At 45.2% G+C, this 20,839-nt stretch overlaps 8 protein-coding genes across 8 annotated transcripts; 5 read left to right on the forward strand and 3 right to left on the reverse strand.

Annotated features, from left to right (window-relative positions):
* Positions 1-835: 835 nt before the first annotated feature.
* Positions 836-5,774, forward strand: V1508DRAFT_422911 (P-loop containing nucleoside triphosphate hydrolase protein). Its single transcript, XM_066941092.1, has 4 exons — positions 836-1,769; positions 1,827-2,364; positions 2,417-4,046; positions 4,103-5,774. The coding sequence occupies exons 1-4, from the start codon at positions 1,222-1,224 to the stop codon at positions 5,461-5,463; spliced, it is 4,077 nt and encodes a 1,358-aa protein (XP_066793971.1). The 5' UTR covers positions 836-1,221; the 3' UTR covers positions 5,464-5,774.
* A 678-nt stretch (positions 5,775-6,452) lies between these two features.
* On the forward strand, positions 6,453-7,749 carry V1508DRAFT_422915 (uncharacterized protein). The gene is made up of 3 exons (XM_066941093.1): positions 6,453-6,878; positions 6,943-7,026; positions 7,087-7,749. Exons 1-3 carry the CDS (start codon positions 6,794-6,796, stop codon positions 7,386-7,388), a joined length of 471 nt encoding a protein of 156 aa, XP_066793972.1. The 5' UTR covers positions 6,453-6,793; the 3' UTR covers positions 7,389-7,749.
* On the reverse strand, positions 7,603-8,924 carry V1508DRAFT_422918 (uncharacterized protein). The gene is made up of 4 exons (XM_066941094.1): positions 8,772-8,924; positions 8,556-8,713; positions 8,461-8,493; positions 7,603-8,400 (listed from the first exon to the last, which is right to left on the reverse strand). Exons 2-4 carry the CDS (start codon positions 8,639-8,641, stop codon positions 8,082-8,084), a joined length of 438 nt encoding a protein of 145 aa, XP_066793973.1. The 5' UTR covers positions 8,642-8,713; positions 8,772-8,924; the 3' UTR covers positions 7,603-8,081.
* Positions 8,925-10,567: 1,643 nt separating this feature from the next.
* Positions 10,568-12,412, forward strand: V1508DRAFT_422924 (uncharacterized protein). Its single transcript, XM_066941095.1, has 2 exons — positions 10,568-11,264; positions 11,312-12,412. Exons 1-2 carry the CDS (start codon positions 10,941-10,943, stop codon positions 12,116-12,118), a joined length of 1,131 nt encoding a protein of 376 aa, XP_066793974.1. The 5' UTR covers positions 10,568-10,940; the 3' UTR covers positions 12,119-12,412.
* Positions 12,413-12,849: 437 nt separating this feature from the next.
* Positions 12,850-13,703, forward strand: V1508DRAFT_422926 (complex 1 protein-domain-containing protein). Its single transcript, XM_066941096.1, has one exon. It carries the CDS (start codon positions 13,047-13,049, stop codon positions 13,347-13,349), a length of 303 nt encoding a protein of 100 aa, XP_066793975.1. The 5' UTR covers positions 12,850-13,046; the 3' UTR covers positions 13,350-13,703.
* A 518-nt stretch (positions 13,704-14,221) lies between these two features.
* V1508DRAFT_358781 (60S ribosomal protein eL33) lies at positions 14,222-14,668 on the reverse strand (the record flags this gene model as incomplete). Its single annotated transcript, XM_066937080.1, has 3 exons — positions 14,222-14,339; positions 14,402-14,510; positions 14,581-14,668. 3 exons carry the CDS (start codon positions 14,666-14,668, stop codon positions 14,222-14,224), a joined length of 315 nt encoding a protein of 104 aa, XP_066793976.1.
* Positions 14,669-15,817: 1,149 nt separating this feature from the next.
* Positions 15,818-16,996, forward strand: V1508DRAFT_441176 (uncharacterized protein; the record flags this gene model as incomplete). The annotated part of the gene is made up of 3 exons (XM_066942281.1): positions 15,818-15,976; positions 16,048-16,335; positions 16,551-16,996. The coding sequence occupies exons 1-3, from the start codon at positions 15,904-15,906 to the stop codon at positions 16,994-16,996; spliced, it is 807 nt and encodes a 268-aa protein (XP_066793977.1). The 5' UTR covers positions 15,818-15,903.
* A 1,291-nt stretch (positions 16,997-18,287) lies between these two features.
* Positions 18,288-20,824, reverse strand: V1508DRAFT_422938 (origin recognition complex subunit 3 N-terminus-domain-containing protein). Its single transcript, XM_066941097.1, has 6 exons — positions 20,631-20,824; positions 19,935-20,578; positions 19,722-19,881; positions 19,555-19,668; positions 18,925-19,505; positions 18,288-18,875 (listed from the first exon to the last, which is right to left on the reverse strand). The coding sequence occupies exons 1-6, from the start codon at positions 20,760-20,762 to the stop codon at positions 18,368-18,370; spliced, it is 2,139 nt and encodes a 712-aa protein (XP_066793978.1). The 5' UTR covers positions 20,763-20,824; the 3' UTR covers positions 18,288-18,367.
* Positions 20,825-20,839: the final 15 nt, after the last annotated feature.

Genomic DNA, 20,839 nt, shown 5'->3' on the forward strand with positions numbered 1-20,839 from the left:
AGTGCGACCGCGATATCAATGGGGCGAGGAACATTTTGGTGAGGTACTGCACCAAGATTGCAAGAGGCGAGTCTGTCACGGACTGAGACCCTCTTCCGTAAGCATCTCTGCTAGCTCCTCAAGGGTATCGCAAACGAATCTGCGACGACAGGAAGGCACTTGCTCCAGTATTGGGAGTGCGTAACGGTTAGTTCAACGTTGTCCATAATGCAATCAATAAGTTAAATTAAGATGTACGGCTAGTATATTGGAAGAGTGTAATTGAAGGGTGCGAGTCACCGGCATTCACGGAGCACAGTTAAGTTGAACATGCGAAAATTCTTAAATATACTGCAATATTCGAGTAGTTTATCTAATTATGTACTTATCCGTAGGAAAAATGATGAGAAAGTTGTAAATAATAGTCCTAATGTACAAAGCGATATCGCAATACGTAATTTTTCTCCACCATCCAACCTAACGCCATGCATACAAAATAATTAACTTACTTAGTAATTAATCAATCCAAACAGTAATGCACATTACATCGATAATACCCATAAAAGTTAATAAACTCGTCGCAACAACTCTCTAAACCCGGTGCGCGATAAGGCCCGGGGCACGGATCAGTGGGAGGAAGACAAAATTTACTAGCCGCCGTGGCTGTTCGTGGGCAGATTTCTAGATGTGTATTATATATCTAAAGTGGTCCATTTCTAATCGTAGGATTCAGTATTTGCTTATCGACCATAAAATGTCGTAGAATTTAGGTGTTAGTACGCCGCGGTACGCAAGAAGTTGTCTGTTTGATCCTTAAGGGGTTCGCTCTCTGCGTCATCGTTTGTGACTGCGATAACGGTGTTTAGAAAGGGGTTTGCCTGCAGCGCCTGCGAGATCCTAAATAATAGATTCCGATAGTCTTCTAGGTCACTAAATTTTGCCACTAAGACCAAAGTTGTCTAAAGTAGTCATCAGCCTGGAGTGCAGATTGCACTCTAAACCTTACCTTAGGTAGTTCTTATCAGCCACCGACTATTGCCGGTGGAAATTTTCCCACGCACAAGCCATGTCATCGACTCGGTCGTCCTTCAGTTGGTCCGACCTCTGGAACGATTCATAAGCTGCAGCACGTTCTACAACGATACACGCGAGTAATAAGCGGAGCTTCCTCTTCGTCGATCATTGCTGTGTTCTTGCAGAAGTCCACTGTACCTCATTTTTGCCAGCAAGAATTCTGTCAACATGAGGGTTGAAGACGTGTACGACGAGAAGTCTCCGCTTGTGAAAGTCGTGTCAGCATCGTCTAGCAAGACTTCAGGCAGCAGCAGTGGAGAGTCCTCCACGCTTCTTGACGTCCATACCGATGAGTTCAGCCATCTCCCACCTAAGGAGGCTAAGATTCTTCGCGACCAAGCTGTCGTGCAGCCTGTTAATGCGACATTTCTGTCTATGTACCGATATGCTACCAAGAGCGACGCGGCATTGCTGATCATAGCAGCAATAGTCGCAATTGCGGAGGGAACTATTCGTCCACTTATTTCTCTCGTATTTGGAACTCTCACAGAGACATTCACAATCTATGCGCGCCAAAGCAGTTTTGATCAGGAATATTTCTATAACTCTACGGAAGGATTTTATTCCAAGTCTAATATGACTTTCTTCAACTATTCGAGCCATAATGTGAGCGAATATGGTGGTCCATATGAATACGACATGTACAATATAACTGGCATGCAATACGAATATATCTCCCCTGAGACGTTCCAGTCACGCGTGAACAGTCTTACTTTGTATGTTACAACTGCACATGGTTGCAGATTGCGATTGTGATTCCTGACAGCTTGTAGGTACTTCGTTTATTTGGGCGTTGCGGACATCATTCTTGCCTACATCTCTATTTACACCTTCATTGATCGCGGTCAAATACTTGCAGGTCGTATCCGTGAACATTATCTTGCAGCGACTCTCAAGCAGAACATCGGATACTTTGACAAATTAGGCTCTGGTGAAGTCACGACACGTATTGCCTCAGACACGACTCTCATTCAAGAAGGTATCTCTGAAAAAGTTTGCTACGTCCTCGCCAATCTGTCCACTTTCGTCACGGTATTTATTTTAGCCTTCTCAAGAATGTATATTCTCGCCTTCATGATGACGTCCATTGCTGTGGTTATCGTTGCCTCCTTCTTTGTTTCATCGGGATTGATGAAGAAGTATTTTAAGAAGTCCATGGATGGTTATTCTGTCGGTGGAACTCTAGCCGAGGAGACCATCTCGAGCATTCGAAATGTTCAAGCGTTTAGTATTCAGGATCGCCTTGCAATGCAGTATGACAAGTTTCTGGTAGTCAGTGAGCACTGGGGCATTAGAGCTGGTTTGTCACTGGTAATTCATGATCATCTTTACAATTTTGAATCAATGTTAATTCGTATACTAGGGAATCATGACTTCTCTCGTTTGGTTTGGTTGCTTCAACAATGACGCCCTTGCTTTCTGGCAAGGTACCCGTTTCATCAGAAGTGGGCAGGCCACGGTTGGGCAAGTGATTTCCATCCTGCTGCTCATGAACCAGGGAACTTTGGCGCTCTCCGCCATCTCTCCACATTTTAGAAGCGTCACTGGCGCCGTTGCTGCTGCCTCCAAGATATTTGCGACTATTGACCGTGCATCAGTTATAGACTCGTCATCGGATGAGGGCGTCAAGCTAGATTCTGTGCGAGGCGATATTGAGCTCAAGGATCTCAAATTCATCTACCCATCCAGACCAAACGTCACTATTTTGAATAACTTCGATCTCAAAATTCCTGCTGGAAAGACCGTCGCGTTGGTAGGCGCAAGCGGTTCCGGCAAAAGCACAATTATTGGAGTGCTTGAGCGGTTCTATCTCCCGGTTGGTGGTGAAGTCCTGTTGGACGGTGTTAATATTGAGGATCTTAATATTCGCTGGCTCAGGCAGCAAATTGCGCTGGTATCCCAGGAACCTACTCTTTTCGCTTGTTCTATTTATGAGAATATCGCTCAGGGCCTTATTGGCACCAAGTATGAGCATGCATCTCAGATTGACAAGCGCGAGCTGGTTGTCGAGGCTTGCAAGCAAGCCAATGCTATGTCATTCATTGAGACGTTCCCTGAAGGACTAGACACCAATGTCGGAGAGCGTGGATTCTTGATGTCTGGGGGTCAGAAGCAGCGTATCGCTATTGCCAGAGCTATTGTAAGCAACCCGAAGATTCTATTGCTTGACGAAGCCACCTCTGCATTGGACACAAAGAGCGAGGGTATTGTTCAGGACGCGCTTGACCGTGCGGCAAAGAATCGCACGACCATTGTCATTGCTCATAGACTTTCCACGATCAAGGACGCTGACTTCATTGTGGTGATGAAAAAGGGTGCGATCATGGAGATGGGCACACACAATGAGTTATTGCAGAAACAAGGAGAGTACTACGACCTGGTCGAAGCACAGAAGATCGAGAAGCAGAAGAAGGAACTCGCTGCTAACGTCCAGGCAGAGGAGGGTGCTAACGACGACCTGGACGAAAAAACTGAGTTCGAGGAGGATTCTGTCTTGGGTCTCGTTCGCACAAAAACAACTACGTCAATCTCCAGCTTGGTTATTGCCAATTCACCTGTCGAGGAAGAAATTGACGAGTCGAAGTATAGCACCTGGGAACTATTCATGTTCTTGGCCAAGCTGAGTGCGCGCGAGAATGGAGTGAATATACTGGCATCGTTCTTGTCGCTGATCAACAGTTTGGGATATGTTGCTCTTGGGTTTTTCTATGGCGCTGCTGTAGATGCCTATGCTCACATTCCGGACTTCGATTACGTGATCTCCGAGATCAATAAGGTTGCTGGTCTGTTCTTCATGTTGTCGATTGTCGTGTCAGTGGCAACATCGGGCTCCCAAGCATTATTCTCGTATGCATCGCAAAAGTTGGTTCGCAGAATCAGATACATGACTTTCCGACAAATCCTGCGTCAGGATATTGCATTCTTTGACAAGGACGAGAATACGACCGGTGGGCTAACGACGATGCTCTCTCAAGAAGCACAGGCTATTGAGGGTAATATCAAGGCTTTCATTTCTGACCATGGTAATCCGAACTAATTTCTACTTCAGGTCTCACCGGTGCCACTTTTGGACAAATTATGAATTCAGTCATGATTATCCTTTCTGGCAGTCTTGTCTCTCTTATTATCACCTGGAAGCTGGGCCTCGTTTGTATCTCCACCATGCCTATTCTTATCGGCGGTGCTTTCTTTAGGCTCTGGGTTCTCGCTCAGTTCCAAACCAACATGAAGAATGCGAATCAGCAAGCCAGTAGCTACGCATGTGAATCTGCTACTGCTATCCGTACAGTGTTGTCCTTGACCCGCGAGAAAGACGTTCTTGAAAGCTATCACAAGAACATCGACGAGCAGCATCGTATTAGCAGGTCGGCAACTAACAAGTCTTCCATTCTCTACGGTATCTCGCAAGGCACGCAATTTTTTATTTTCGGACTCGCGTACTGGTATGGTAGTACATTTATCCGAACCGGGGAGTACACTTTGTTGCAGTTCTATATTGCCTACCTGACGCTCATCGTTGGTGCCCAAAACGCTGGTATGGTTCTTTCGTACGCACCGGATATGGGCAAAGCAAAATATGCTGCTGCCAACATCAAGAAGCTGCTCTCAACGGTGCCCAAGATCGATACTTGGAGTACCAAAGGGAAGATCCCGGAGAATGTCCAGGGTGAAGTAGAGTTCCGAAATGTGCATTTCCGGTATCCGACTAGACTCCAGATGCCTGTTCTTCGTGGTCTGAATTTGACCGTTAAGAAGGGCCAATATGTAGCGCTTGTTGGGTCATCTGGATGCGGCAAGAGTACGACCATCGGCTTGATTGAGGCCTTCTATCGGCCACTTTCCGGAGAGATACTTCTCGACGGTCAAGATATAAGCGAGTTCAACATCAATGCGTATCGGGAGCATATGGCGCTCGTGCAGCAAGAGCCCACACTGTACGCGGGTACCATCCGAGAGAACATTCTGCTTGGAACAAAGGAAAATGCGTCTGATGAGCAGATTTATGCTGTGTGCCGACAAGCCAACATCCACGATTATATAATGTCTCTTCCAGACGGATATGACACGCTTTGTGGTTCGAAAGGCACACTACTATCCGGTGGCCAAAAGCAGCGAATTGCGATCGCGCGAGCGCTTATCCGCAAGCCAAAAATTCTTCTTCTCGACGAAGCAACATCTGCACTTGATTCGGAGTCCGAGAAGGTTGTCCAAGCCGCCCTTGATGCTGCGGCTAAGGGCAGAACGACAATCGCGATCGCCCATCGGTTAAGCACCATCCAGAACGCTGATGTGATCTACGTGTTTGAGAATGGAAAGGTCTTGGAGTCTGGAACGCATCAGGAATTGTTGGCCAAACGATCGAAATATTATGAGTTGGTTCAATTGCAAGCGTTGGAGAACACTGCCTGATGTGTAATGCTCTGCCGGCAGTATTTCGTTTATCCTCTTCGGTATATTTTCTTTGGTACGTGTTAGTGATACAGATATAAGACTATAGACGTCTTGGGTTGCATTTTTATTTGGGATAAATGGACTTATTAAAATAATCAGCTTTTGTAACTACTACAGTGACTAAGCTTTAGGGTATAATACAAAATATTAAGACAGGGAAATAGTCACTGTGGTGACATTCCTTCAGAAAGGTACAGTAAGCTTCTTCTAATTGTAACAAAGTCATGTGTTCCCGCCTATTTCTGGGCCTGGCAGGTCTGAATTCGTCCAATGATAGAAATGTAACTGTAACTATCTACCCTCCATTGCCAAATTCTTGTTAGCCTGGGTGTTCAAGCCTAGCGGGCTATGTAGAATAGAACCTCACGCCACAACTATCAAGGCTAGGACAATATTCCGATTGTATCGAAAACGTCCCAGATTGCAACCGGTTTTTCACCCAAAATCCGATTGCTGGATTATGCATTCCTCAAGAATGTAGTATTGGTAGTCAGCTATGTTGTTCGCTGATCAATAGCCATATCAGGCATGTTCGAGAGGACCGGATGGAAACATGTCTTGACCGCAGCAGAGATTTTCCGCAGCAATTTGCTTGAGTTCTCGCTAAAGATATATTATTGTGATCCCCGGATAAATCCCGCACTATGGAATAACTGGCCGGCATATATATGTGCACTGATTCTGCGTGCAACTTCTTGCTTACTGTTGTTCAGGATTTCAGGGTCTGTGATAAACTGCAATCCATATTCTACTGAGGTCAAAAATAGATGATTCAACGTGATTAGATTAAATTGTATTATCCATGTCGGCTGCGATATTATTGAGCTCAGCCTCTGAAGAGGGTTGACGCGTCGATTGCGCCACCGCGTGGGGCGCTGGGCGACCAAGTAAGGTTACCGTTTGTCTGAAGCGGTTTAGCGCATATTGGCTTGTCTTAGTGAGTGCGCGTCCCGATTAATTGGTCCCTGGCAGAGCCACCCAGTTACCTGCAGCTGCACTAAGTCAGTTCCCGACTGCTCCGCCCGCCCACAACTAATATCCTAATTGCCCGTGAGGAAATCGTATTTATATACCTTTTGTCCATATTGTCTGCTCAGGTCGCCGTAATTCAGACTACATTCACGTTATAACAGCATTACGGACGCTCACGATAAGCACAGCCACGCGGTCTGGCCCCTCTCCAGCGCATTTCGCAGCAGCAAGTTTTAACGAGCCTGTCGCTCAATCTCCTCTCACCAACAACCAACACATCTTATCACCAGATTCTACATAGAAATACCCATTCAAAATGCTTTTACGACGAGGAGACATTAAGTATGAGATGCTACTATCGAAGCGGGATGTAATCGACCAGACCGTCTCGTTTGCTGAATGTAAGATTCATTTCTGTGCCGGGATATTTCTAGAGAATGACGAAGGCTAATTAAAAATATCTAGCTTTCAAGAGTTGGAACACTTGTATGGCCAACCTGGGCTGCAAGATTATCGCTATCGTCGGAATTGTTCTTGCTGTTATCCTCGGTAAGTCTAGTTACTTCTTCCCACTTTTTTGAACAGGATCATAGTAACAAATGGATATAGTGTTCACAATACTCACCTGGATTATTCGGATTATCTGGTGCGGTGCAGAAGCCACATGCTGGCTATGCGGAAAATGTTGCAGTTGCTGCGATAGCGGCAGCAGCCGAAGAGGAAAGTCCGCTGTCAATGTGTATAATATCCCACAGCAGCAGCCATACTACATGGGACCTCCTGCTCCTCCGCAGCAGCAAGGACTCCCGCCCATGCCTGCGTATGGGAATGTCAGAAAGAGCTATCAGCCTCTGAAGGACGAGGAAATTGAGATGGGCAGAGTATCTAACAATAATTATCGTAACTTCTAAGCGTCGAGATTCTTTGAAATGCTTCATGATGTAACTGCACGGTCAGTTAAAAGTCAATGCCGTCCCCTGACATAGATTATGTGGAGTCTTAGGTAATGAAATGCTTCAGGTTGCTTAAAAAAATCGTACGGTCTGGGAAGGAATGTGTTTGACTTTCATTCCATTGTATTAGTTTCGGCATTTGTTCATATAATGTTATTGGAGGTTAGGGTTATGTCACTAATCAATTTGTATCTATGCTTTATATAGTTTTGTATATGGTCAAGCTTTATCTGATGAGGTCGTATCTAGAACAAGAGATCAAAATAGAAGAAAGAATGCAAAAGTTGCCCACAATGTTGCTGAAAACGAGAGATTTCGAAGACATAATGAACGAATTAGCTCTGGCATTGCAAATACTGCCAGAGCATCTTAATATAGGAAGCCTGCATTGCTGCAGAACTCAATAATTAACAGACAACGTCCTTTGCAGATAACTTTCATATACCAATTGTGCTCATCATAGAGTATTTCCACTAAACATTAAAACGAGTTATAACCCGTACCCAGAAAACCTGAAAACCGACGACCTAACCGGACTTGTGAATACAAATACAAAGCCTGACACCGGATGAAGCTACCCAAAATACCTTTTGACCTTCAATATCGCACACGGCTTCTCAAAAAAGTAATAAATAGTAAACTGCATCCTAACTACACGCGCTTTCCATTCGCAGTCGCCGCCGGTGGTGGTGACGTTGGCGGAGGATAGTCGTGCATTTCGTACGCGTCGCCAGATTGAGCCTCGTTCGGACCTATGTTAGGGTATCCCGGCTGGGTCACACCTGGTTGCTGCTGATAATTCGCGTTATAAGTGTATGCTGGCGGCGCAGCCGATCCTTGCTGAGGATATGTGCCCGCATAGTAAGCTCCCGGGCCGGTATTCTGCGGTTGTACGGGAGCGGTCGATTGATTGTTCCAGTTGTAGCCACCACCGTAACCCATCCAATGAGTTCCGTACGCCGGAGGCAGACTAGTCATGTTACATCAATATGCAATCCCACGTAGCAAAAACTTCCGATAACGAACATACCCAGCCTTAGCTCTCCGTCGATTTCGCACACAACTATATAATCCGTTGCGTTAGTGTCAGTTGTTCCGACTTTTTTGGCTACCAGGACTACGTACACAAACAACCAAAATAATAATAGCCCAGCAACGATAATAACACCTAGTAGTATCCATCGACCCCTAATTTCGTTAGGTAATCGCATTGCAAAATGGGACCGTCTAGATAAAATGCCTGAAGAGCTTCACAATATCATTGAGACACGTACCAATAATACCTATTTCAAGCGTTAGCATGTCTAAACTGTTTTATAAACAACTCCTTAGATAGCTTACCATCCCGAACAAGTTCCATAATATGAACAGCCTATGAAAGAAAGTTAGTGTTACAAAATCACTAGAATATACTATGCTCGGCATTCGCCTCCCAATATAGCGCACCATAATAATATTGCCGTTTATCCAATGAAGAACGAGCTTCCAGTGCGGTAGGTGCCATAGTTTGCAGATGATGTGTTGCACGTGTATGTTGAGCCAGTCGGAGCGACAGAAGACGGAAACAGGACGCGCTAAAGAGTCGTGGAGATGCGCGCAGCTTATGATGATGTCCAATGGCCAAGACTAACTGGTTGGTGTAAGCTCAGCAAAATATGGTCATTTATCCCGGTATGTTTGGGATCAATATCCTTTATCGAGATGTCGTACGTGGCCAGAGCCGAAAATAACGATCGGGCTTCCGACACACTCGTTGTTACATATGGCACAGCCTCAATGATCGTCTCACGACAAACTTCGGAGAGTGGCACGTGACTCAAACTCTGTGGGCACACCTCATTCAGGTTTTGGGGGGGGCATCCACCTGAGAGGTGACAACCAAAAGTATCCGCCCCTTGGTGCACCCTGTATGAACAAAATCTATTACATATATCCGTCTTCGACTTCGCAACTACTCTAGTATACAAAAAATTTAGCTGTTAGCTTTTGTCTGTCTGTCTATTCATTAACGTCACAGAGACGTAGCGCGCATAAAATTTGTTAAAGCTGCCGGACCGGAAAACTCGAGTGGCAATAAAACTGTCTGCATACGGCGCAAGCACAGTATTTCTCTTGCTTGGCTGCATACTGTGTACGCTTTTTCGCACACAGGCTTGCCCGCGACTGAAAGGGAAAAACTTGCATATTACAAAATCCAGCCCTATATTTCTGCCAGCTGAAGTCCAAGTTGCGAGGTATTTGTACCTAAATATAGAATAGGCCTGACTAGGGACAATCTGGGCCGTTCCGGGTCCCAAGACTTGGATATCAAGACTTGCTCACTCTGTCTTTTCAAGCAAGCGTCGTCTCGCCGCAAAGAGTGTCTTTACTGCATATGGAGTGTGTCTCCGTGATAGATTAACTATCGTAATCCACGACTAAGACTGCGTCGAGAGAATGTGGCGTCACAGGATCGCAACACCATAGCGCTGCATGAGAGTGTCCCAATGGAGCGACTCGGAAGAATAAAATCCCGGAGCTGGCGAGCCTTGTGCGTACTCAGTTTCTAGGCAACTGGATGTATCGAGTAGCAAAGTCAGTTCTGCTCTGCGTTACACACTCATTGCTGTGGACAATGTGACGGATGACTTTCCACGAAGTGAGGCGGCGATAGAGTAATATTTAAGAACTGTCCTCACTTTACTCACTTTATGTTCATCAAATCACCACTTACCATGATCGTGGAGGAGCGATTTCTACGAATTTGTCATTGTAGTGCTGTATTGTGATGCTTGCAACTGCTTGCCCGACTCTGACAAATAAAGACTCTCAACTTTGAGTTGAACTGTTAACTTTCATGAAATCGTATCTTGTATCGAACAGTCCGCTTAAAAGAATCGGGGCAGCTGGCAAGCAGCTAGAAAACTGGTCAATGAATCGTAGTATTAGAGAAGACGGTTACCTGTGTCTTGAATTAGATGCAATATATTACGCTGAGTGCCAATAGTCTAATGCAGTGTTGGAACGAAGTCTCTAGAGAAAGTGCTGATTGATGTCCTTAGATCCTCTCGCCTATATTATCAGATCGTCCTGGCCTTATCACTGTGGGTAAGGGACGGAGCCAGAAATCAGCCAATCATCTCACTCAGGGTCTGGAACGTGGCCACCGTGGCGACAACTCTAATTCTAGACTGTTATCTTGTGGAGCCATATTTGCGAGAAATCTATCTACAGCTTGTCAAGTAGCAACGTAAAGCATCTCCAAGAGAAGGACCGAATTTCAGCAGAATTAGTGGTGTCATTTCTGGTGGGTTTTGTTTGTGTATGGAATGGGCCATAAAGGTGGCGTGTTAATCCTCGAAGTGCGATAAGATTGGGGACGCGGTATCCCTAAATTGGCTTAGATCAGTCCACCGCCAGCCAGCCTTCTGTCCATTCCCGCGAACGACTGCGCATATAGCACCAATCATAATTTTGTCCAATATCGCGGTATATTTTTCTGATTAAAAATAGGCGACGTATACGGGAGACATGAGTGAAAAGAAGGAAGTGGTGATAATTGGGGGTGGAATCTTCGGAGTTAACCTGATTGCGAAGTTCAGTAATGCATTTTCTTCCACGACGGCAAACATGCATATTACGCTTATTGAAGCCCGTGACGACTTTGTTTATTCTCCTCTGAATGTTCGCAATTGTATCGAGGATGTCAGCGACGTGTTTATCAAGCCTTACGACAGGCTATTCTTGAAGAAACCGAAATTGGGCAGAGTAATATGCGCCTTGGCTGTTGGAGTTGATCAGGAACGAAAAATTGTCTTATTACAGAACGGCGCGGAAGTGAAATATGATATTCTGGTATGTTCGCTTGCTTGAGATCTTCGGAGCGATGTTAATTGATGTAGGTGCTCGCCACTGGCACATCGTTTGAAGATCCTAATAACTTGCCACGCTCCAACCATTCAGACGTGTTGGGTTATTTTGCCGAAAAGCGTGAGCTCATTGAAAAGTCATACAATATTCTCCTTATTGGAGGAGGTGCTACGGGTGCTGAATTAGCTGCAGAAATTGCAGACAGATACAGAAGCAAAAAGAAAGTCACTCTGATTCATTCCAGGGAATTGCCTTTGACCGAAGTCTACTCGGAGACTCTTCGCCAGAAAGTGCTGACTTACCTGCTACAGTCCCGAGTTACAGTGTACTTGAAGGCCCGGGGAACAGACAACAAAGATGGTACAGTCACCATGGTCAAAGCTGGGCGAGGTAAAGAGAAGCCGACTACTGAAGTTTTGAAGGCCGATCTTGTTTTCCATACTATGGCACATAGGCCAGCGACTGATGGGTTTCCTGAATCTTGGAAGGATGATCGGGGTCATGTTCGTGTTAAGGCTACTCTGCAGCTTGTCGATGACGATTCAATCTTCGCCATTGGCGACCTTAACGACGTCAAGGAAGTCAAGACTGCCGGCAAATTACATTATTCGCTGCCCGTGGTGTACAGTAATATTCTATCTCTTGTCAACGGCAAGAAGCCTACCAAAGTTTATATTCCTCCTGCCGAATCCATCACTCTTACCATGGGCAAGTACCGAGCGACTGGTCAGGTGGCGCTTCCGCTAATAGGGCCGGTGGTCATGCCCTCGTGGTTGCTTACTAGTTTACAAGGAAAACATATTAATGCTGAAAGAGCTGTCGGTTCTGTCGGATATTAAAATTTGGTGTCAAAGGAATCTATGTTCTATACTTACTATCTTAGTGAATCATTTTTGCTGGCCGTCTCAGATTTTGTTAATATATTTAGTATTTGTTGGTTAATTACTGCTTCACGGTTTTTGTTATTGTCGGCTTCGATGCATTGTGTTAGTAGTACATAGAATTACACAATTCTGTACCTGAACATTAGAGCGATTAATGGATCTAACATTTATTCACTGTAGTTAGATGGGTCACGACCTTTCTTCATTTCGGACTCGCAATTGAATGAACGGAAATATTTAAGGAGCCTATCAATGACATTATGGCTATTGTTGTGTCACAATATTGCACGTTCAGGGTAGCCAATTAATACTCAGCCAGTAGTGCCGTTGTGCCAACGACAAGATGCCAGGATTTGGCAAGCCCTGATTCTGATCCTTATCAATCTAACAGTGCTTCCTTGCTCAGCTTATAGTATTGGTAAAGTTCGTCACTCTCCATCACCGAGGCCTGCGTAATTGATTCTATGGAGCTCGTTTTAATGTAGGCAAAGAGCTGCGAGTTGTCAAAACTAGTGCCCAACATCTGCCGTCAACTTCAGTGATCGCATGTTGTATTTGGCTCTTTGAGTGTAATTTCGTGTACTTGTTTCGGGTTTGTGACGTGGCTGGCCGCAATCGGGGATGATTCGGAGTTTTGCATGTCGTCAGCGGAGCGTTCGAGTCTTTTAACGTTCATTGCCTGGGGCCCTCACAAAGTTTTATTTTTCTTGTGTACCATTTACTTTTGTCATCACCACCCTCGCTGTGGACGTCCCAACTTAACAGTCACCTATTACATTTCCCAAGATCTTCTTGATTTAGAACGTCGCACTGTTTAGGTCGCACATTAGTCATCTAGCGCCTTAGTTGCTATAACTTTCCCTCGAACGATCGAATCGCCACAATGTCATCCTCTGTGTCCACGTCAAGTCACACATCACAAGCCGTTCTATCCCTTTACCGATCCCTCCTACGGACCTCACGGAAGTTTGAGGCTTATAACTTTCGCGAATACGCTGTTCGGCGGACGCGGGACGGATTCCGCATTCATAAGGATGAGACAGATCCGCGTATGATAGAGATACTATTAAAACAAGGTGAGGAGCAGCTAGCGTTACTTCAGCGCCAGACTGCTATAAGTCAAATGTACAAATTCGACAAGGTTGTGGTTGAGGCGGCACCTAAGAAACATGTTGTTCCTTCATGAGCTATTACCATGGAGCAGTAATATGTGGTAGATGATTGGCTCTTGCAGCGGGTTGAGGACGAGGGGTATCAGACATTGTGTAACCTGCATCAGTGATTCATAAATAGAAAGGGGAATATTGGGAGTCTTGTTGGTTGCTTTATCCTGCTTTAAAAGTACTTGGTGTCGGACGCTTTTCGGATCGGTGTTGCCTTGTATATATACATAATGTATCCGATATTTGTACAGTTGCTCATTATAATACTCATCTTCGCTCGATATTCTCATTTCATCATGCGCGCATAGTTATATAGTTATACGTAGGCTTATAGAGATATACAAATCTGAATGAAATTTGCACAATCGTTACTTTGGATATGTGCGTGTCTCCATTACGACTTAAAAATCGAAGTAGAGTACTCAGATTTTCTACCCTGAGTTAAGGTACAAATTACTGTTACTGCCAATATCAGTTAATGCTGTGCTCGATTTGTGCTTCATATAGAGTATAAAGACTTTGAATCGTCATCAACTGCAGTCCCTATGCAAGTAGATGTTGTCATTACCTGCTCATTCTCACCTAATTATTCACGACACAAAACAGGCAAATACTACTATCGTTATATCGCACCAGCAAGGTAATAGACCCCGCTGACATGATCGCGTTACAACACCCACCACCGCTTCTCTTACTATTGGTAACAAATATTACCGAAATTCATTGCACATCATGTGACGTAACACAGCTGTCGGTGACGAGTGTATTTAATATAATACAAATTTGAAGTAATGATTGCCCGCTGTACTTTTTATAAGACAAACCCTTTTGCACTAACACTTCTTATCTTCAAATGCCCAACCCACGTCCTCTAACAATCAATATTTTTATTAACTTAGATGTTTGACGGATATAGCATGATCCGGACGCTAGCGCCGAAGGTCTTTGGTGGAAGGTTCGACCGGAACTTAGCCCTGACGACACCGGAGTTCCCGTGAGAGCGGGTGATTTTGCTATACACGCAATTAGCTGGCCATACTTTGTATACCAAAATTAACAGTTCCAATTTCCATACCCCCATATAACTCTGATTTTGGATCCCTTGATCTCCTTCTTGGCTCTGTAGACATAAGCGACACGCTTGCCGAAGTAGAACTGAGCCTCCTTAGGGGAAGAAACGCCCTCTATGACATTAACCAGTCAGCGACAGGTCCTTAAATCTAAACGGACATATATCGAGGTAGCGCGACTTACCAATTTGAATCAAGGAGACACCGGGATGGGTGTTTCTCTTGCCCCGCTGGTGAGCGAGGTGTTTGCCCTTGACATAGACTACAGGCATTAGTTAGTGAAACAAAATCCTTTAGAAGTGGTAACTTCCAAGCAATTTGTATACATACGTCTGTGAGTTTCGGTCATTTCGAATGATAAATGTGATTGTCCAAATATTGGGACGTCAACTTTGTCGTGTATGGAGAACAGGAATCCTTCGTTTACTCCCCTGATGCCACAGTCCTCAACAAGCGTAGATTGAATGTTGTGTGGACGGCGCGCTATGGCTCGAATTACTAAACTCCCACTATAATGCATAAGCGTGACTGCTATAGGGTTGTGCCCTACTTCTTGAGTGCCCTAACTTCCCGTCGAAGTTTTTCACTAGGGTTTCGGGTAGACCCCTGAACCAGGCGAAGTACTTAAGGTGACCTTCCGCCCTTCGATTTCGGATTTTTTTTTTCTTTTTTCGACGACGTACTTCAGTAAGAACCTCTCTAAATATTTTTACTATGACTAGTTTATGCGACGGATGCTAACTCCCTCTGCAGTAGGATCATTTCTATAGGACACGTCTTTCTTTGAATTTTTCAAAGAAGCCACTGAATCCAACTTGGTTGATGAGTTACGCACCTTCATGCCCTAGAGTGAGGCTTTTTTTCTCCGACAATGCGCTCTGGTTTTTTGGATTGTAGTTTCTTCTGAACTACTTTTCAGATACTTGTTGTGCTGGGTCCTATTGTGCATTTTGCAGATTTTCTGCAGATGTAGATGGATTTTCGATGATCTCTACCCTTGATGTCTATGTCTCTCCGGAGAAAAGACCTTGGGCGGGCATGAATGGTAGTCTGACAAGTTCATGATTCATTTATTTTGTTTGGTTAGGAGTTGTGTATAGGTTGTTTGATACTGGTGGATGTTGTGCATGTTATGGGATATATAGCTGATCTGTTTTAATAGAGGGATTTAGCAACTCGATATTTTGTGTTTTCGTAATGGACACTAAACCCTATTTGGTGGGCGTGGGGTCAAGTCTCAATGTCGAAGCCGCGACATTGTGCAATCCAAAAAATTTCACTATGTTAGCAAATCGTTACAAAAGTTTTGGTCCCTTTTGGGACGTACAGCTAGTCTGATTTTGCCCTGGAATCATGCAAGTCATCCTTTTATGGCCTAGCCCTCCCCATGCATGTGTGACGCGTTTATTCATGTCTGTTGCCGGTAGTGCTTGATCTTGTAAACTGAAAATGTACACAGCTATAGCTCACCTTCATCTTACGCACGAAATGAGCAAAATACTTGACTATGGCTCCTAAAGATCGTCAGATGCCTGCGTTTTTGTATCGGGACCGTCTTACGCTTCGAAGTCTGCTACTCCGTTTGCGACTCCTCTTATCGCAGGACCGATCAGAGAGACCCCAGCGCTTGCTGAACTTTTGCATGACACAGGGGACGAGTTGGACAGTGACACCGAACTGCCAACGGTTGCCGACATGATGGCAGCAGGCGGCCGCGGTTCCACGTTTGCCAAGGCGGTGTCTTCTTCGGCAGCGTCCGCAGCCTCTTTGGTCTCCTCAGCAGCCGAAACTCCTGCACCCCGAAGCCGCGTGTTCTATACCGAGGAGCACAAGCTCGCTATTTTCAACCTGCAATCTATACCAAGGCGAGTATACGCCTGGGAACCGGACGAAGCTCTTCCAAACGATCGCCAGTCTATTTCAACGAGGAGAACGGTTTGTGTGCACTTTGCTGAATAGTTTAGGAGGTCGCTAACATATGAAGATATCAACACACCAACAGTCCGCACTTTGGTAGTAAATATGCTGAAGAATAGGTGAAAAGAGCACAAGGAGAAGTCCGGCGTCGTTGAAGCGGACACAGATTTAAAAGCAGGACTGAACGCGATCCTCGTCCTTTTTGATTCTGTGAATGCTGAGGTTAACTGTGGACAGTCTCAGAATGCCCAAACGACAAGCACGCCAGGAGAGCCGATCAGGATCTTACTCTTATGGTGAGAGATAAGATGCTATATGGCAAGCGTACCGCAGACGAGGGCCAATCCGATGGGTCAGACGCGGAGCAGATTACATCCGGCATGGACGTGCCGAATCGTCCAAGGAAGAGGTCTCGCCGCGCGAATGCTCCAATCGCTATAGATATTGGCATGGACTCCGCGTCGACAAACATTGTTGGTGCGTTCGACCGCCTCGCAGCAGTGATCGCGACTCCTCCTGTTTCCGCCGACAGTGACCGACTGAGCAAAATTGAGGAAACGATCCAGCAATTCGAGAGTAGATTCGACTCCATCGATTCTGCTTTAAAAGTGCTACTGGAGAAGATCAACGCGTTGATTATTTATAGTTTTGAATTTATTTTGGGAGCTTATGATTGCGGTTGACGGCAATTTCCATAAACAAATATAAAATGTAAAATCAACCAACCACTATCACTGCTCATACGTTCTTCAGCAACCCCTGCTTTAGCCTCGGCTCTCACTCATCGACAAGCAGATAATCAGTCAACAATGGCGGATCACATCCAAACGCATCCGCGACCTCATTACGCCCGTCCAAGCAGGTTTATGTTGTCAGCAAGGTCGGGACCACATAGAAAGCGGCAACTGGAGACGTCTCGAGTTTCAAGCCGTACTTGAAGCCGTTGAATGTCCACCGCTGGAGAGCCAGATCAAACATTTGTTCCACCGAAATCCTTACTCTGGACATCTCAATATTGAACCGCATCTGCGCTTCCTTTAACTGCTGTCCTGGGCGACGCTTGAATGGCCCCATGACTCCAAACCCCCCCGCATACGCCGGATCGCCGTAACCGTACAGACCGTCATGCTCAGCTGGTAAGTCCCTTACAATCTCACGAATTTTTGTTTCAATACCACTCAATCTCCACAAGAGCCAATCTCCCAATTTCCCCTCAACGGGACGAAACCTAAGCCGTCAGGTGTAACGATGGCTTTGAACTTGAAAGAATGGACTTTTTTGTAACCCGAATACACCACCCTTTGATTTCGAGTTGGGCGGCAGATAGGCTGTAACGTCCAGTCAATAAATCCCCAGATACCCGGATAACCACATTTGGCTCGCACACTCTAAGCATAGCCGTCAGACGTCCCAGGGTAAAAAAAAAAGTCAAACAGAACTCTCTCGTCACTGATATTGTTGGGGTCGAAAGTGAACGTGGCGTACGTTACTGGTCGACTATAAAAATGAGCAGACTGACTTGCGAGCGCGGTCAGGATATGCCGCACTTCGTCGCGCTCAACAACGCTGAACAACTGGACCGTCGTCATAGCCGCTACTAGCATAAGAAGTCGCTTTTGACGTCGACGAACTAGAAGGTAATTGGTAGATATGATGAACTTGATCAAACCCGGCACTTATGAAGAAACGGTGCGTCAGTACGTGTTTATTATTTGTGTTTACGCTTTGCCCATCAGCCAGTACCGACCTTCTAAATCTCGCGTGAAATTTCGGTAGTGCTAAATCTCGCTCAAACCTAAGATACCTTTAAAAAGGGGGGTTGCCGTTTAGCCAAGTGGCGTCGTTATGAAATGCAATATTATTAATCTCCATTCAGTTAGTTAAATTAAATATATTTTATAAAATTTATCTACTTATTTTTCAGGTTCCTCTTTATCCGCCTCTGGACTATTAAGTATCTTGGTTGTACGATGATGTGCATTCGTTTCATTATTTACAAGTAAGTACTTGGTTCCACTTATCATATGTACATCCAGCGTATCTATATTCATCAATCATAACCCGTCCCATACCAATTTTTGAAGTGTAACTAGCGTATTCTTATTCCCACCACGTTTACTTGACATTTCTTTCAGGAAACCAAGGTATTTCAACTCACTTATTGCCTTATAAAATAATGCAAGAGTCTGCGATTCTAAAAAAGTAGTTGGTGGAGTCAACCCGCGTGAATAACCGGCGTCCTCGTCTTCGTTCGTTGGCAATGACTCATTGGCCATCGTTTCGGTATCACGCTCAGCTACCAAAACTTGATGAAACGCTCTCCAATAGTCGTATATATTAATCAGTGTGCCGGATTCTCTATACAACGCGTGTGCCACTGAAAGGAACGGCTTCTCAAGTTCTGCAGCCTCCGATGGATGGCAGAGGTAGTAAGAGGGTTGCATCAGCGCTTTCTCTATCGTCGCTCTGTATCTAGGTGCAAATGCGTTCTCACACAACGAAACGGAATCGAAAACAAATAGCTCGTGAAACACGATATCTGTATATGATTTCAAATTCGCGCTAATGCAAAGTTAACAGCAGAAGCATTATTGCAGAGAAATTGACATACTCAAGAAATTCCTGCAAGGCCTTTGATATATTGGAGATCAGTTTCAAATGACTTGCCTTGCCGTTCATTGAGCCGATATTCCAACTGTCCCTCATCTTCCGAATAACAGAGTTCTTGTCAAATTTCTGGTCAATAAGTCTCGCGAGGTTGTCGACTGTGGCTGCGCTCATCTTGGTTATGAACATGACAAGCTCGCGCACAATTGGACTGCCTCTGAGTGCCCCGGTAATTGCATCTGCATATAATTCCGCTCGAGTACGTTTCACAGTTGTGCTACTATATGTACTACTCGCATCCTGTAGAACATCCAGTAACTTTAACGCATCACTCTGCCTTGATACGAACTCGAAAAACTCCTTTTGACAGGAGCCAACAAATGCCAGTACTGAAGTCGAATCTGTGAGCAACTCACGAATATGCTCGGTATCGCATTCTTCCTTCGATGTCCAATCAGCCACATAAGATTGGAAGGAGGGAATCGTACGGAGAGCGATGATGTGGTCCTCCGACTGTGCGATGGACTTCGGTGGTGCAAGAATTATGCTCAGAGGATTGGCGAAGAAGTGCGTCATATAGGCATACTGGTCCAATGATTAGCATGCACTCTGCCAGTGATTTCATGATACCTGCCTGAATGGCTGACGTGAATGTCTCGAGATTTTTTGTGTGATTGTTGTATCTTTTCAGCAAGCTGCGGAATAAGCCGGGACCTAGCAACAGCTGTGTACTGCTACACAGTAAAATCTGGAATATTATCAGCACGCAGTACGCTCTACCGGGCAGAAGAATTCCCATACCTCGTCCAGGAGCCGGGTCAGGCTATCGTCAGTATGCAGGACGTCGAACGATTCGAAGTCAATCATCCTCATTGTTCTTTTCGGAACCTTGGTGTTAAAGATAGGCAGAGTTGTTGCGATTCCAAGGAGAAGTACAAACGGGAGACGATTCCTGTAGACACTGCAGCGCATGTTAGTTCTGACGAAGTAATCGCTGACCAGATCGTCACTTACAACAACATCCGTATAACCTCTGGCAGTAGATTACCGTCAGACCCGTCCGCATCTTCAATGATAACCACAATCTTCTCTACACTTTCCTGTTTCACGAACCAGTCGATTAGTAGATCCAAGTCATAGCTGAGGCGCTTGTCAGTCTGATCGCCTTGAGGAACGGTCTTCATCCTGGCGGTTATTTCGTCCTCATCATCCGCTTTAAGTTGGCCAACTAATTGGCTGACAATTTTTCGCAAAGCTTCCCTTAAGCTCGAAGCATCCCGTAGTGTCACGACAACTGTCGCAACTTTTTGCGCTTCCTTTTGTTCGATATACTTGCTTATATTTGTGAACAGACGCGTATGACTGGAGATATTTGCACCAGCAAGGACGAGTCCGACGGGCAACAGAGTATAAGCTTCGTGGTGGTAGTCCTGTGTCGACGTCACGTAATTCCATACCCGATGCAACGTCGATTCGTCCGCGTCGTTCAAAAGACTCTCAAGTTTGGTCTGTATCTTTTCTATACTTTTCGTGTAAAGCGTCCACCGATCCTCAACATGGCCGTCTGTTTCTGGGATTGATTGATCCAACCTAATAAATGGATAACTTTTTTTTTCCTTCTTTCGCGCATTTCCACTTGGCTTAATTACGTAGCACGTCTAAGAGTCGATTAACAATGTGAATCATTATGGTCGTAGCAGGAAGTAATACCTTGTGCACATCTCGGTCAGAGATTAGTTCACTTTGTTCAATCGATTCACCAACTTCCGACGACATTTGATCCGGTAAGACTTCTGGTGCAGCCTTCCTCTTCGACGGAGTCTCAAATACAGATGCCGGCATTGATATCTAATTTCGACTCGAATGTATGAAATAACATGTCGCGTTAACGTCTTTGTGCTGAGGTTCCCTTGTAGCTC

Source organism: Lipomyces doorenjongii (genome assembly GCF_038497915.1).
Source record: "Lipomyces doorenjongii strain NRRL Y-27504 unplaced genomic scaffold V1508scaffold_54, whole genome shotgun sequence".
Classification (NCBI taxonomy): Eukaryota; Fungi; Ascomycota; class Lipomycetes; order Lipomycetales; family Lipomycetaceae; genus Lipomyces; species Lipomyces doorenjongii.